Here is a 12,286-nt window from a genome sequence, read left to right as displayed (position 1 = left end):
ACCCGGGAGCAAGCACAGCCCTGGCATGAGCTGGAGAGCCAGCGGCACAGGCAGACCCTCCCCTGCAGCTTGATACACCCCTTGCACAACCGCTCTGCGGCCAGCGCGGGGTGGAGACAAGCGGCAGGAAAACGGGCGGCCCCCCTCCCTTTCCCTCGAGCCCCGAGTCAGGCGTGGGTCCCAGGGAAGGACGGGAAGGAGGGCCCCTGCCACGACTGCTCTCACGCCGCCTAAGTCACACGAAAAGAAGGAGCACGGGAAGGAAGCCACTTTAAAAATTGTTGCCAGCAGAACGCCTTCCCAGTTGTTTTGGCCCTTTTGGCACCAAAATGTCTCCTGACAACCCCTGCCACGTTCACCAATAAAACAATGCCACAGATTAGAGGAAGGAGGGAGGAGGGGAGAGAGGACGCTACTGCCATAAATTGTTTTCCCCTTCCCATCGGGATTCCTCAGCAGTAGGGAGCAGGCCGACCCTAACGTCGCTTCTGAGCTGCGTGACCACAAGTCATCTTTTCAGAGAGTCGGGGCCAGACGGAGGGACAGGCCCAGCCACCGAGCCGGTATTTAGCATCCAGGACAACCTGCAGCGCAAGAGGTCCTGCCTCGGCCTGCAGGCAGACCAGCCTCGGTGACCAAGGCGGGCCACTTGGGCTCGTTATCCTTTGACACCATGCAAGGCCAGCGCCAGCCCGCACCGCCTGCGCATCGAGGTGAATAATGACTAAAGCAAAATGGCCATGAGGAATCGTTTGCCTGCCATCCAGCCCATCTCCTCCTCTCCTCTATCACTTCCAGCTTTGATTAGACAAAACAAGAAAGTTCTCCCTTTCAAGCAGATGCTAGTGCTCTGCTTGCCCAGCGTCCTGGGATGGGACCGGGAGCTCCCCAGACGTTAGCTGCTTCTCCTCTGGCATCTCAGCATTGCTCAGGGATGGCACAGGGACCTGGAGAGAGAAAACAGCAGTGACTTGCGTGAATACGCCCCAATACAGAGCATCTCTTTGAGCACACAGACATTCAGCCCCACTGCCCTGCCCCTGCCTCCAGCTCCGCCAGGCAGAGGTCTCAGCCGTGCTTGGGAAAAGGAGAAAGGGTTTTGCCACCAAGCAGGCAAAACAGCAGCTTCACGAAGATCTGGAGCACTGGACTGCTCCAGCAGAAGCGGTCCGGACTGTTTCCAACAGCGAAACAGCAGCTCATGCCCAAGCAGGAGTAGGCCCAGCCATTTCCCACCACATCCACAGAAAAATTTAAGTGGGAAGGGGCCTCTGGAGGTCTCCTGTCCAACCACATCCTTAAAGCGGGGCTAATTTCGAAGACAGCGTGGGCTGCTCGGGGCCATATGCAGTGGGGCAATGGCTTTCTCCAAGCATGGAGATCCCACACCTGCGAGGGCCCTTCCCAGGGACAACCCTTCAGCTTGCACTCAGGGCCACAATAAGTCGCCTGCAGTCTCCTGCCCCTCCTCAACCCCTCCTAGACTCCGTAAGTGCCAGCTCCTGGGTGCTCTCATGGCAGAACGGACACCTCCAAAACCACAGCCAGCTGTGATTTCTTTTGAGGTTTACCTAGGAGCCAGAGGATCCCAGCACCCTCCCAGCCAGCTCCAGAGAGATGCTGGTTTCCCAGGCCAGAGCACAACAGGCTTTACATGGGCAGCCTCTCAGCAAAGCCCCAGGCGTTGCTTTGTTCCTGCTAAGCCACACCGCCAGCTTTCTCTCTGCAGGCCCAAAGCACCGGCAACTCCAAGCAGGCACAGCCCTTTCACCCCCACCCACAGAGGCAATCACTCACGGCACTCGGGTGAGGAACACTGCCATCCTTCTGCTGAGCACTGCTCTCCTCTGCCGGCGCGCCGGCGCCATGAGCAACGGTGGGATCTTGAGCGCTGGGTCCCCGTGGGCACGACTCCTCCTGAGCTGTGTTCTCCTCCTGCTGCAAGATGCCCCGTCTGTCCAAGACACTGCAAAACCAGAATCATACCATCAGAGACCCACGCCTCTCCTGAAGCCAACTTCTTTTCCTGGCAGGAAAAGTGCTGGTGAAGACAAACGTCAGGGGAAGGGGTTCCTTTCCAAAACAGGCTGTGCACAGCCCAAACCTAGTTTACAGTGTCTCTGTTCCCCCTGTGAGAACCAAGTCCCTTGGAGAGCAGCCCTGTTCAGAGTGTGGGAGCCCACCAAAATGAGCGCCCTGGAAAGAGCCTCTGCCACATACGCTGCCCCAGGGGAGGGGAGCCACTTCTCCACCAGCTTCCCAAGCACACGGTGATAACGAGCATATCACAAGCTTTGAATCACTGAAGATATGCAAAGAAGGCAGCACAAGACTTTCCTCCCCAGAGCATCCAGCCATGTCTCAAGTGACCTCCAGAAGCTCTCAACACACACAGAGCTGGGAGAAGAGCAGCCAGTTCTTGCACCCAAGCAAGGAGAGCTCCTCTCAGTCCCGCTCTGGGGGCAAAAATGGCAGGGCTGCCCCTCGAGAGCTTACCTGGGGGGAAGAGGTCCACAGAGCACCTCGCAGCAGTTCTTCACTATGTTGCCATGGCTGTAGGGATTCTGCACGCGGTTCTTCCCAGTCCAGGACCCCTTAATCTGCAACAGTCAGGGCACAAGCTCAGGTCTGCTCCACCGACACTGGCCCACAGAGCTCTGCCTCAGCCTGCAGGGCACGTCAGCAAGGTGGACACAGCCATGACACACCGAGGAAGTGAGGAGAAACAGAGATGGCTCAGAGGAACAGAAAGACTCTACTTACGTCTTCGTTGGTTGTCTGATTCAGTGCCACCAGGAAGGTGTGGAACCCAGTTAACCCCACCACCGACCACAGGGTGAAGAAACAGATGAGCACCTCCAGTACAGTGAGAACAGTTAAGGACTGGAAACAGCCTGGGAACAGTCCCAGCCCAGCTGTGTCACCACCCTGGGCACACTACCCTAACTTCTCTTCTTCTCCTAGACATAGTACTCTGTTTTACCCTCCTCCCAAAAGCCAAAAAATTGCTCCTTGCCTTGTAATCATGGGGGAAGATGCCCTGAAAGACTGCTTAGAGAAACCTGGGCATCAAGATTCCAGCCCCTCCATAACGCAGCTCACGCTAACCCCCAGCTTTGGAGAAGCCAACCCCACCGCACTGTGGAAGGATATGTCCCTGGGGTTTCCTTCAACGTGTTCAGAAACCCAATCTTCAGAGATTCTGCCAATACAAAGAGAGAGACAACTTTTTCTCTGGAACATCTCACCGAGTCCAGTTGCCTTTCCCATCCCATCACTTCTGGGTTCGCAACACCATCTGTATCCCCCCCTCACCCTTAGCCAGCCCAGCCTTCCACCTCTCCGCAGCCAGACTCACTCAGTGCTACGTAGACTATGTTGAAGGTGAAGATGTAGATGGTGAGGAGTGAGAGCGAGAGGATGAAGAGGTAGAAATAGCGGTAGTTCCTCTTCCCCACGCAGTTGCCCACCCAGGGACAGTGATGGTCGAAGCGCTCTGTGAAAGCGAAGATGGAGATCAGTGCTGCTCTAGCACGGCCCTGCCTGCCTCCAGACACTTACTCCTGTGCCTCGAACTCAAAAGTTGCCAAGGCTGACACAGGGTCCCTGGGCCATCAAATCCAACCTCTGCTAACTCAGGGCCTCATGTCACGGCCCCCTTCCAGAAGGGGAGGCCAGGTAAGAAAGTGCAAAAACAATTTACTGAGTTTTTTTGCAAATTAAGACAGAGTTTAAGAGCTTGGCTCCATGCATGTCTTCTCTCCCAGAGACCTGAGGTTTAACAGCTTTTACTAAAGCAGCACACAGGTTAGGTGAAGGGCTGGGGGTTCAGAAGTCCTTATCTAACCCACGTGCCACTTTACTCCTACTAGAATAATTAGAAGAGAGTTAAAGGAACTGCATAAACACTCACAGGGCTGGGAACCTGCAGAGGAGGAAAGGGATCCAAAAGAATGGGATTTCTTCCTTGAGAAGGGATGCTGAACATGAGCCAATTATGATATGCAAAAGAGCTAAGAGAACGTCTGCTATGCAGCAAGGGGAACAAAAACCAGGGGCACTCAATGTGAGAGCAGAATCTCCGTGCTGATGTAAGGAGCTGCTTTCACACAAGACACAGCTCTCCACTGGAACGCTCTAGTCCAGCAAGGCCAGCAGTTCAGTGAAACTCAAAAATGGACTGCACGTTTATATGGACAAGCTAGACTTACGTCAGACTAGTTATTGCCAAAGAAGAACTAGCAAAGACGAACCACCTGGCTTCAGGTTCTGAGCAAATCTCAAGCTCCTCGAGCTTAAGATGAGGCAGACTGTCCCCATCTGTTCGCAGCACACCACTCTGGACTCGCTCAGCAGGCGCAGTGTGAGAGCGAGACCAGGTGCAGATCTTCACCTGTTCTCTCCCAAAGGTTCTCACCTAACACCCAGGTGCGGGAGCAGGCACGGCCTCTTCTACTCACCCACACAGTTGTCGCAGATGCTGCAGTGAGAGGCACGGGGCGGACGGAAGATCTTACATGTGTAGCAATACTTCAGCTTCACTATCTGGTTGTTGATCTGGAAGTTTTTAATCCGCGGGGGCGGGCGCTGACCCTGCGGCACGGTCCCGTTGGTGGCCTCTGAGAGAGAGAACCAAGCAGAGATCAGACCTGCCTGCTACAACACGACAGGCCTAGAACGACAAGTCACCTCCCTGCTTTGCCTACCCGTGGGATCAGAGCCTGCTGGGTCTAGAGCCAGCGGCTGCAGCTCTGCTTGCACGGTCCAGAGCCAACCTGGCAGCTCGGAGGCAGGAAAAGGGATGCCAGAGCTTTCATGGGCAGACTGAGAGGGGTTGGGGGTGAGGGCGGTCACTGTACAGACCCACATCCACCACCCTTCATCTCTACCTGAAGGATCAAGGGGCTCACACCAAGCTTCCTGCCCCCCTTCCCAAACGTAAACTGAGCTTGTATGTACACAGCTACAGGAGAGAAAACAGCATGTGAAAAGATTGCCAGAAAGGGAAGCAGGTCCACTGCACCATCTTTTTGAGGCTCAGCCAAGCAGAGTTAGCCAGCAAGCGGTAAGATGCCCCATTTGGGGCAACTCTCACTTCTGGAGGGCCAGCTGGGACGAAAGGCTCTGCAGAGAATGTAGCCTGTAGATACGCCAGAAATACAGAGGCTTTTCCAGCCATCACCAGCTCAGCTGGCTCCACACTCACCGATCTCCATCTCGATGAAGGCTGCCTCGTCAGGCAGGGCTCTTGGGATCACCCCAGGATCACTGAAGCTCGTCCGCAGGAGCGTGGCCATGGCGAACAGGAAGAGAACTGCTGCAAACACGGGGATGGCTGGGGACAGCTGGACTGCCAGGTACCGACACCTGCAGAGAAACGTCAGGAGGCGATGAATCAGACTACCGCAAGGTCTGCCTGAGCCAGGGCCTGAAAGCCTGGCAAGGCATCAGAGTCCAGACTTTTCTGAACACTGGTTACATCTTGAGAAGAAAGGCTGTTCAGCACTTCCTCTGATCCCACCACCACAGGGGAACACCCCTGGGGCAGCTCTAACGACTAGCCATGATCAAAGTACCACCATAGAATTGTCTAGGTTGGAAGGGACCTTTAAGATCATCAAGTCCAAACCATGTTTTTAACCAGCCAGGCACAGCACACTTTCCTGCATTTTGTTTTGTTTCCAGCTCCCATTTTGCTCAGGGTCACGGGCAACGCCAGAAACGCAACCAGGCAGCTAGAAGGGTCTTGCCCAGAGGACACCCGCTGCAGCCAGTTGCCAAGGGACGGACCATGCCTCCAGGAGAAGCACCCAAGGCCCGGTCTGAGAGCCCACCTCTGGAGAAAGCTGGAAGGCACGGAAGCATGTCAGAATGGTGGGAATCTCTGGCTGTCCCCTAAAGAGGCAGCAGCTTCCACCACCACAGAAATTACTTTCCAGGGAGGAACTGCGTCCTGTGCTTTTCAGGAATGGATTCAGGTGCAAGTGCAACATTCCCCTGCAACACGCTGTCCGGCTTCCTTTGACTCGTCTGAGGTAGAGGACTCGACAGCTCCAAACGAAGTAGAAAGGCTCCTGCCCCAAGACAACCCCAGCTCGAGAGCGGAAACACAGTGTAACGTTTGTTTGCTTTATAAATACAGAAAGGTCCAATGAGGAATTTACGTCCCTAATCCCACTGATTGAAGCAGTGCAAAGGGAGCAAGGAGATTAATCTCACTGTGGCCCGTGCCACTTCTGCACACCCGCAAACACGTCTTCACGGGCACCGCAGCACAGGCTGAGCAGAAGGCCTGTACGGAGTCATGGTTTAGAGACATGCTGGGCTGAAAGAAAACATATTCTTACCCCGATTCCTTCAGAAAACCCCATTTATGTCGGGGTGAAGTTCCTATGGAGGTTTCCCATGGCTTAAGGGAAACCCCACCCAAATCCCAACGCTTGTGCAAAACTTCACCTCTCCTTGCACGCCTTGCTTTCCCAGTTCCTCCTAGCGAAGCCGGGTACCCAGGCTTTCCAGTGAGCCCTGACTCCACAGGGGTGGGTCCAACCCAGACTCCTGCTCCCATCCACAGTTGCTCTCCAAGAAAGCGTAAGGCTACTGTGGTGAAAGGCATGGGACCATCCTCCCCAGTGGAGCCGTCATCCTAAGAAAGGCGATTTCTACGACATTCGTAGCATTAACTATTTAATTCTGGATAGCCTTCCCACCCATCGCTTTTCCAAACGCAATAAAGTTTCTAGCTCCAGCTGGTTCCTTTGCAGCACTGAATTCTGCAAGCCCACCATCCACTGCAGGAGGCTTAATTTGCCATTGCTTGACTCCAGCGACTGTTCCCTGTGTGCAACAAGCTACAGAAAGGGCTGTTGACTGAGGCTGTGCAGTATGCTTTGGCCACACGAAGTGTCCACAGTGATGCACAGGACCCGTCCCCTAAACCAATGTCACTAATTTTAGACACTACAAACTCTGCAGTTACTCAAAACAACACAACCCTTAGAGTTGTCCGCGTGCAGAGCCCTGTCTGCGTTTGAGGAGCCAGGCTGAGCGGCCACAGGGCTGAGCTGACCGTCTGTAGGCAGCCTAAGATAACTTTCCTTTCCCTTCGCAAGGGCAAAGTCTAGAAAGAGAAATGCAAGTCAGTCAGCGATTAAACAGAAACCTTGGATCCCATTTTGGGAAGGAATATGGGTTTATTCTTCTAAAAACTGGACAGGATCTGCCTCAAAAGGGCTGCAGCTTGACCCTTGTCCAGCTGACATGACAGCTTTTATAACTGTTGTAAAAATACGAACATATTACAGGCTTAAAATGAATTCATGAACTGTGTTAAAGCTGAGCTGAAACCGCACCAGAGCTCCCAGCCTCAGATGTACACTAACACGTTATAAGTTTCTTCAGTGTACTGTCAGCAAAGAGATTTATTACCTGCAAGCACATGATCGGTGCCGGGTGTACTCTCCCAGGCGCAGACCTGAAAGCTTTACACAGCAGCACTCAAGAATAAACGGGATTAGTCCCTGCAGCAACCCGTGCGGTCCCCGCTCCATCTGCGTACGAGCACGAGCGTGGGATGTGACTCACTCCCTGCTGACCATTTCCTATGCGTCTTCGTAAGGAAACCTGCCCTTTGGGGATGCAGCGAGTCCTGCTGTCCCTGAGGCACAGCAAGAGTGGCCTCAAGATTGATGTTACCACACCGCAGATCATGGCATGGGAATGGGAAGGAGCCTGCAATTTTAGGAGATGAAAGAGATGAGTGCGTGACTGTCCTCCCCGTTGTGGCAAGGGAAGCGGCACCATCCAACCGGTATCCAGCCCTTCCACCCAGCTCCCAGCCTGGCACAGGCACAGGGCAGGATAAGTCCCCAATGCAGGAGGGGAGAGAAGCGATCCCAGACAGACTGCCTGTCTGCCCAGAGGTGGGCAGGGGGAAGGACAAAGCCCCAGTGAACACCAGATGCCTGCTCTCCTGTCTGATGGGGAAAAGATGCCTAGAAACTCACACGAGGAAGTATTAACGTTAGCTCCTTCAGCCGTCATTCACTGAAGCGCATGAGATGTCTGCTCAGTGAAGCCATTGTCCTGTTGTCGTCATCCCTCCGGCACGAAGCAAACATCCAGGCGCTGTGCTGGATGCTCAACCCCGTCACTCAGTCGTGCCCTGGCACAGCAGGGGCTGAGCAGGGCCCTCCTGCTGCCCCAGGGAGCAGGGCTGGCAGCGCTGCTGCGGCCCCTCCGACAAACACGGCCTGGAGGCTAGGCCAGAGGTGCGTGGGCAAGACAAAACCCCACCACACTGAAACCGCACCCCGAGACTCGATGTCGAGCCTACCGCGCGCCTTCCGTCCCTCCCTTGCTTTTTGGAAGGTGTCTTTCGGGGAACACACCCAGTCCATCTGCCACGGCAGAGAAAGCCAAGTGCCGTCCAGAACAGCTGAGCAACAGGTAAGGCCACCACGTGAGGTTCCCAGTTGGTACTCACTAGCGCTGGGGAGACTTGAGGCTACGCTTCGTCTACACCATGATTACGCTCAGCAATTCATTTACAGTCCTAAGTAACAGACATTTTAAAGATCTTTTGTTTGGGAAAGCTGAGAGTCAACAGAGACATACTGTTGGCATGTAAGGATATTGCTCCTCCTCCACTCCCAGTGCAATATCTGTGTTCTTGAGCATTTTGTCATCTAATAGCAGACAATAACAGCACTATCACAACTCATCATCATGGGGGCCGGGGCCGGGGGGGGCCGGGGGGTGAGAAAGGCTTAAACAAAGAGATCATCAGAATGGAGCGGGAGAGGGGAGCAGAAGGAAGCAGCAGCTGGGAGGTGCCACGAGTTTACGGTGCAAGGACTGCCTGACCGATTATTTTGTGACGACTTCAGAAGGTCTGTTGCAACCAGCATGTTAAGCAAAGCTCTGGAGGAAGGGTAGAACACGCCAGCCCCGATGGAAGTGGACTTCAGCCACGGCCATCAGGCAGCATGTCTCACGGCCAGGTCCCTCCAGGGTTCAGCGCAAGCTCTGCTGTACAATTCATTCACATCTCACTTGCAAATCACCTATTTAACTTTCCTAAACTAACTGATAACCACACCGTGTCCTTGTCCCGACGCTAGCGAAGTGGTGTCTTTACCAAATGTCCGACCCTCACCAGAGCCCTTACAGTCATCTGCATCTCCCAGACCTGGGACGATTTCCAGAAGCTGATGTACTTGCGGTAAGCGTGGAAACAGTTGCTCCGAAAACCTGGGTAAGCGCTGCACTGCAATGCTACAAGTTCGGGGCCCTTTCCCAAGCAGCACTCAGGCAGAACTGGCGCTGCCTACAGAAACTCTCTCGTCTGTCAACAGCGACGCAGAAAGTGCTCACTAGAGACCCACTTCAAGTGCAGTCCCACTGCGAGCACGCGCCACGTGCTTCCAACCCAACCGATGCAGCAACTGACTTTAGGCAGGAGGCGGAAAGGTTATGCCGACATTATTGCTCTTTTCCCAGCTACACTCAAATCTCAGCACAGGCGGGACGAGAGCACCCTGAGGTCCGCATAGGGAATGGCAGCGCTGGGGACATGCAGGCTGCAGGGAGAGCGAGTTGTCTCCTAAAAATGAGCCCACGTAAAAGAAAAAGGGCATGCAGTTCAAAAACCCAGGAGCAGGCACTTCGCGCAGAGACACATCTTCACGAGCAAAATGAGCTGAACTCTGGATACCAACAAGTTTACCTCTGTCTAGAGAAACTATAAACTAAAAAGCGCCAACCAACTTGTGTGTAAATTTTGACAGTGTTTGACAGAGACCTAACCAGAGGTAAAAGCCATCTCAGAAGCACCTCTTTTTCAGTGCAAAATCTTGGATCTTTGGGGTTTGGAAAAAATTAAAAAAAATTTAACTCACATGAAGGGTCAAGCATAGATTTTTTTCAACTCATCAGAAAACAAAGAAATTTTAATCTCTACATAGCTAAGAAGGTAGAAAAAAAAAAGTGATAAACATGCTTGGTTATTGGAAAAGCAAACAGCAGCCCCTTTCCGCGCTCAGGAGCCTGGCGTTGCAGGCGCTATCTCACCTATAACATTTACAAATGTTGAACGTTCCTGCTGAAAAGCTGAAGACAAAAGAAATCCAGTTCTCTTGCAGCTGCTTTGGAGAGCTGAATGGAGAACTCTTGCTTCAGGAGGGCCATTACGGACACGCTGGCAAACTGTAACAGAAACCCCCAGAAGCCAGAGAGAGGATGCTACATCCCATCATCTTAATTCCCAAACGGATTTCACTAATTGCTTTACCTGGGCTTCTCCTCGTGCTGGAAGACCACAAGCATAGTTAGACAACTAAATGCCCTATCACAAAAGCTGACAGACCCAATAAGTGTCTGAAATAACGCCAGGAGGATATTAAACAGAATTTTATGTGACACGTTACGGTCACAGATTAGACCCAATTAAATACAGGTCTCGGACCCTGCAGGGACCAGCCTCAACCCTTGAGCAGCAGGAGCTGCTTTCTGCCAAGGTGGTGGCGAGAGAGGTGCCCTTGGGCAGAGGACTCCGCTCCTGCAGAGCACTTCCCCAGGAGCCAGTACCGCTCCACGGCCCTCTGCTTTATCTGGGAGGGAGGAGCCGGCTCTCCAGGTACAGCACTGATAGCTCAGCCAGCACGCCGGGGCCTGCTCGCTCCCCGACAAACAGACTTACCCGATTCCAGACCACAGCTCTGCGGTCTAGGGGATAAAAACACAAAAATTCCCACACACGAGGCTGAGCTGGCTTCAGACCGTTCAACTAGAGACGCAGCAGATGAGCCGATGGCATCGGAGCTACTTGGGAGGAAAAAAAACCAAAAACACCACCAGCAGCAGCCCAAACAGAGAGGCTGTCATTTCATGGCCGGGGAGGACTCTTTCAGGGAGGAACATGCGGCTTATCTCATGACGCGCGATGCCAGTCACCACCGGCTCTCCAGCAACAGCGTTTGTAATCAGAGCCCAGCCAGAGCAGCCTGGAGGGCGAGGATCAAACCCGCACTGGCTCGGATCTCCTAGCGAGACATTTTCTGGCTTCAGGCATCCCCGAGCCTTGTTTAGACAAGGTGTGACTGCGCAAGTGATTCAGCTGAATGAAACAAGCATTCACAACACAGGCACCCCTGCAGTGAGCGTACAAGAATTAAAAAGACTCCTCCACCCATCACAGTCTGGTTCTCTCCAAAACCATATCCTAACAACCAAAATTGTTCCTCTGAAGCACAAACTTTAAGGGGGAAACCATGAATTTCTATGCTAATGCCAAAGAATCCACCAAAAGCTGAAACAAATGGGTAACACAGCAAAAAGATCAAGGCCGAGACCCTCATGCCAAAGCAGCCTAACGCATGCAGAAGGCATACAGGATACGGACTCTTGACGAGCCAAGCTGCTCGTCTTCTCAGCTTGGGCAGTGAAGCAGAGACATTGTGGAGTGTTTCTGGTTGGGAAGGCAACACATCATCCCTGTCCCAACTTCAAAAATCGCCAAACAATTTCAAAACAAACGCATCTCTTTCAAGCAGAAAACATTAAGGCGTTGTGCTTTGACAGGATCAAACGGGTATTTTCCATTTTCCCAAACTCTTCCTCATCTCCCCGGTTGAAACCACTCAGCCGATTCAACTAAAACTCAGAGATGACTCTGCTCCCAGCAAAACTTCCCCCAGGCCGGCGGGCCCGGCAGAGACCACCCTTGAGCTCTAGAGAGAAGGTACGTCCTGGGTGTCTCAGTGCGAGCAAGGACACGAGCAACCCCGCCACAGGTCTCTGCCTCCCAGAGCACGGGAAGGGGCTTCTCGAGGAATTTCCAGTCACCCGCTGCGCCCACAGTAAACTAGCCATCACGCCGCTGGCTCTGCCGACACAGCCTAGGGCTGGAAAGGCAGCCTTGGGTCGCTCTGCCCCACGCAGCCACGGCAGGCGAGGGCAAACATGGTAGAGCAGGACGCGGCTTCGCTCTTCGGCTAAGGACAGGCTCCGCAGGGAGTGAGAGCAATTATCCCTTGCAATAAATGTTTCTGGAGCAGTAATAAGTGTTTCTGGAGCAGTAACACTTATTAGTTCTTCCTGCAAGGCAGGAAGTCTTAGCCCCATTTTTCAGATGGCAGAAATACAAACAACAAAACAAACGGTGGTGTCATTTCATACCTTTGAATTCAGACTGAGTCAGGGATAATTTGGGCTTTCCGCACTCGGGAGCCCCAACACCTCGCATTACAGTTGTACGGCACCTGCCTCACAAGCTAACCGAAGACTA

At 53.4% G+C, this 12,286-nt stretch overlaps 2 protein-coding genes across 2 annotated transcripts in view; one reads left to right on the top strand and one right to left on the bottom strand.

The window, feature by feature from the left end:
• Nucleotides 1–289: 289 nt before the first annotated feature.
• Nucleotides 290–10,326, bottom strand: ZDHHC9 (zinc finger, DHHC-type containing 9). The gene is made up of 9 exons (XM_009892375.1): nucleotides 10,292–10,326; nucleotides 5,207–5,367; nucleotides 4,461–4,619; nucleotides 3,359–3,496; nucleotides 3,154–3,202; nucleotides 2,764–2,866; nucleotides 2,497–2,600; nucleotides 1,798–1,966; nucleotides 290–947 (listed from the first exon to the last, which is right to left on the bottom strand). Exons 1-9 carry the CDS (start codon nucleotides 10,324–10,326, stop codon nucleotides 843–845), a joined length of 1,023 nt encoding a protein of 340 aa, XP_009890677.1. The 3' UTR covers nucleotides 290–842.
• A 1,339-nt stretch (nucleotides 10,327–11,665) lies between these two features.
• UTP14A (UTP14, U3 small nucleolar ribonucleoprotein, homolog A (yeast)) overlaps nucleotides 11,666–12,286 on the top strand; it is an 8,734-nt gene continuing 8,113 nt past the window's right edge. The window contains exon 1 of the mRNA XM_009892374.1: nucleotides 11,666–11,740. Within this exon, the coding sequence (XP_009890676.1) occupies nucleotides 11,666–11,740 (75 nt within the window). The remainder of the gene's footprint in view (nucleotides 11,741–12,286) is intronic.

Source organism: Charadrius vociferus, unplaced genomic scaffold, assembly GCF_000708025.1.
Source record: "Charadrius vociferus isolate BGI_N301 unplaced genomic scaffold, ASM70802v2 scaffold2299, whole genome shotgun sequence".
Classification (NCBI taxonomy): Eukaryota; Metazoa; Chordata; class Aves; order Charadriiformes; family Charadriidae; genus Charadrius; species Charadrius vociferus.
This window is presented reverse-complemented; position numbering and strand designations above follow the sequence as displayed.

Bases quoted from the DNA above. Each gene is read 5' to 3' on its own strand.
- ZDHHC9 (XM_009892375.1), bottom strand. From the start codon at position 10,326: ATGCTTGTGGTCTTCCAGCACGAGGAGAAGCCCAG. The intron at 5,368-10,291 runs GTAAAGCAATTA...GTTTCTCTGCAG, and splicing joins CAGCACGAGGAGAAGCCCAG to GTGTCGGTACCTGGCAGTCC. The intron at 3,203-3,358 runs GTGAGTCTGGCT...TTGTATTGGCAG, and splicing joins CATAGTCTACGTAGCACTGA to AATCTCTGAAGATTGGGTTT.